This window comes from Austrofundulus limnaeus, unplaced genomic scaffold, assembly GCF_001266775.1.
Source record: "Austrofundulus limnaeus strain Quisiro unplaced genomic scaffold, Austrofundulus_limnaeus-1.0 Scaffold7, whole genome shotgun sequence".
NCBI lineage: Eukaryota > Metazoa > Chordata > Actinopteri > Cyprinodontiformes > Rivulidae > Austrofundulus > Austrofundulus limnaeus.
This window is the reverse complement of record NW_013952409.1, coordinates 1310606-1313699: the sequence shown is the minus strand read 5'-3', so window position 1 is coordinate 1313699 and position 3094 is coordinate 1310606. Positions and strand designations below refer to the sequence as shown.

Here is a 3094-nt window from a genome sequence, read left to right as displayed (position 1 = left end):
AAGTTGCTAAAAAACTTTTTTTTACAGTGATCAGAGCATTTTGAACTGATTTTCGAGTCATTCACACACAGTGTATTCTCTTTGCATCTGTCCTTTTATTTTTTTATTGTGACGAATCTTTGAGATTCGACGGTCTGAGCTGACAGACCTACAGAATTCCCCTCTGCCTTTAGTGTTTTTGTCTGTTTACAGTACGTGTGAAGTGGGGAGCAGACCAATCAGTGGAGCGTAACTGTAGTACCCTCCAGTGTTTTGATATCTGTTGCAATCATCTTGCAGGGAATTCATTCATCCCAGCAGACAAAAAGCTGTTCTTACAATCTGTTTCCTGCACTGTAACATCTGTATCTTAGATCTCCCTGCAGTCTGCAGCACGTTTAAGCACACTCCTGCCCTAACATTTAATTATCGCCCGCTGACAAAAGGCAGGAGGAGGAGAGATGATGTTTTTGCTCGTGTCTGTAGCAAAATATCTCATGAACCACTGGACTAATTTTATGAAACCCACAGAAAGTAATCATTGGGTTTATCTCTTCAAATGATAAACATTTGAAGCCAATTTAATTTCAGGTGACTGCTAAAGCCAAATGACTTTAGCAAAATGGRTAGGACTTCATTAGTTTTATAGATAGACTTAAAAGTAGGTGTGGTGGTAGSAGAGAGTGATCCCCGACCAATAATCTGAGCTTTAACAGGCCATTTGTTTAAAACTTGGGCATGTATGGTTTTGATTTGCACAAAAAATATTAGTTTTTTAATGTTTTCGGTGTAATTTTTGAGCTAGTCTGAGTAGAATTGGAAACAAATTGATGGATGATAAAATTTCTGTACTGGAATTTGTCAAAATTAGAAAGAAAATGTCATTATATTGGATATCAGTCAAAAATATTACAGTATTGCTATTTAGATTTGAGGAACTAATTTGTGATTACATACAGACAGAAAGCAGCCTTAAATGAATAAAACTTTAAAAAAACTCCCCACAAAAACAAAACTTTGCAATTAGATCTGATGCTTTAAAACAAAAAGTATAGCCTCAAAAGGGGCAATGTTATGTGTTTCTCAGGCATACATTTAAATACTATACCATAATAAAGTATCTATGTCACCTTTAGTTGTTATTAAAATGCTGTTGTTATGTTTAAATAGAAAATAAACTTATCTTCTCATCACTTCCTCTTCTAAACGCCTTGAAATTGGCCTCTGTCTCTTTAAGAACCACCTGCCGCTTCTGTCCCGCCCATTTCGGTGCCGGTGGAGGCACTCCGCCATGAGGAAGTTCGGCTTAAAGACAAGTCCCAGGGGCATTTCTGGTCCCCACCTGTCGTTTTGCTCCTCAGCATGGCTTCATAAAAACACTGCAGGATTTCTCAAACATGCATGAATGAGTCAAAGCAAGGCTTTGGGCATGTTTTTTATGAGAGTATAACATTAAAACATGATATAAAACTCAAAAAAGTTGATTTTACTTAATATTGCCCCTTTAACCGCTCTTTGGATTAAATATATCAGGGATAGGCAATCCTGGTCCTCGTGTGCCGCTGTCCTGCATGTTTTGCATGTTTCTCTGCTCCAACACACCTGATCTGAACGAATGGTGATTAATAGGCTTCTGCAGAACTTGGAAGTGGTAAACAATCTCTGAATCAGGTGTGTTGGAGCAGGGAAACAAGTAAAACATGCAGAACAGCAGCACTTCAGCACCAGGATTGCCTACCCCTGAAATATATTAATGCCATTATTTCTAAAAMCAATTTACTCAAACTATATTTCATCCTCTGAGGTGCACAGACCSGTTTCCTAAAATAAATCCAGAGACACCCCCCCTCCTGCAACACCTCGCGCTGCTGACGGGCAGACGCATCATTATTTGTGGACAAACTCACCGCTGCCCCGACTCTTGCGGTTGGCCTTCCCCCCCGTCAGCAGCATCTTCAAGCTGTTCCTAAACATGCCTGCAGCGGACGTCCAACGCCAAAAAAAATCTGAAAGGAAAGGAAAACGCCTATTAATCTTTGTGAGGATACATTTTTAGTTACAYCAGGCTGTCTCTGCCAGGGAATCCACCTAACTGCGTTAAAGAAATTKATTAGTTTATAAAGCATTTATCAGGGATATCAAGGAGCGCTGCAAAGCTTCGGCCCTAAAGGTGGAAGAGAAAAACGGAAGCTTCAAAAGGAGTTAATGGGTGCTATGTATCAGAAAACTGAAGCTGGGAAAATCCCATTCATGACGCCTAATCTTATCTCCGCCATCAAAGCGCGAGATCAAATGTCTCCTTGTAATTAGAGAATAATGGAAGGAAGTACAAGTGGCTTTACAACACGCCTCAGAAGAAAGACCCCCAGCTTGTATTTTATTTTGTAAACACGCTGCGGCCAAGAGAAAGAAAGTGAGAWGGAAAATTCTTGCTTATTTCAAAACTATAAAAGGAGATTAAAAAAAAAAGCTTTTGAAGAGCTAAAGCAAAAATAAAAATAACACAAGTTAAATCTTTATCTGGAAAACAAAACAGTCAGTGTCACTAAATGGAAAAATTTGTTTTTTGTGTTTTTTTTTAAGATTTTCTTACAATAAAACAAAAAAGAAAAAAGTACAAAAAAATACAGTAGCTCAGTTTAAACAGAGAGGCAATAACAAAATGAAATCTACATAAATGTCATACATAACCAGCCAGTCAGTAAAACGGAAATCCTTGAAGTAATTGAGAGGCAACCTCTGTCCCAATATATTTCAGGTAAGGATCTTCAGTTTGAATAGAAAGTGTCCAGAGAGGAATTAAGCAAACATGTAATATATTCATTAGGAATACGTTCCTGTATTATATTGTGCCAAGATCTCATTGATGGTCCAGAATCCTTAATCCAAAAAAGCAAAAATATTCTTCCTGGTGGTGAAAGTCAGAAAGTTATAAAGATGTTTGTGTTCAGGCTTAATCAGTGGGTCTGAAAGGCRCAAAAGTAAACGTTTTGGATTTAACTGTAAAGATATAAGTCTTTAACTACATCAGACCAGTAATTCAGTATTTTCATACAAGACCACATAAAAAAAATCAGTTTATAAACCACACATTACTGGAAAACACTTTTAAAAA

General features: G+C 37.6%; 1 protein-coding gene across 6 annotated transcripts in view; it reads right to left on the bottom strand.

Annotated features, from left to right (window-relative positions):
• The window catches only part of tanc2b (tetratricopeptide repeat, ankyrin repeat and coiled-coil containing 2b), a 168903-nt gene that overhangs the window by 128440 nt on the left and 37369 nt on the right, over positions 1–3094 (bottom strand). For all 6 annotated transcript variants that reach the window (XM_014032295.1, XM_014032320.1, XM_014032333.1 and 3 more), the window contains one exon: positions 1887–1985. In XM_014032295.1, coding sequence (XP_013887749.1) covers positions 1887–1953 — 67 coding nt within the window. In that variant the 5' untranslated portion in view covers positions 1954–1985. The remainder of the gene's footprint in view (positions 1–1886; positions 1986–3094) is intronic.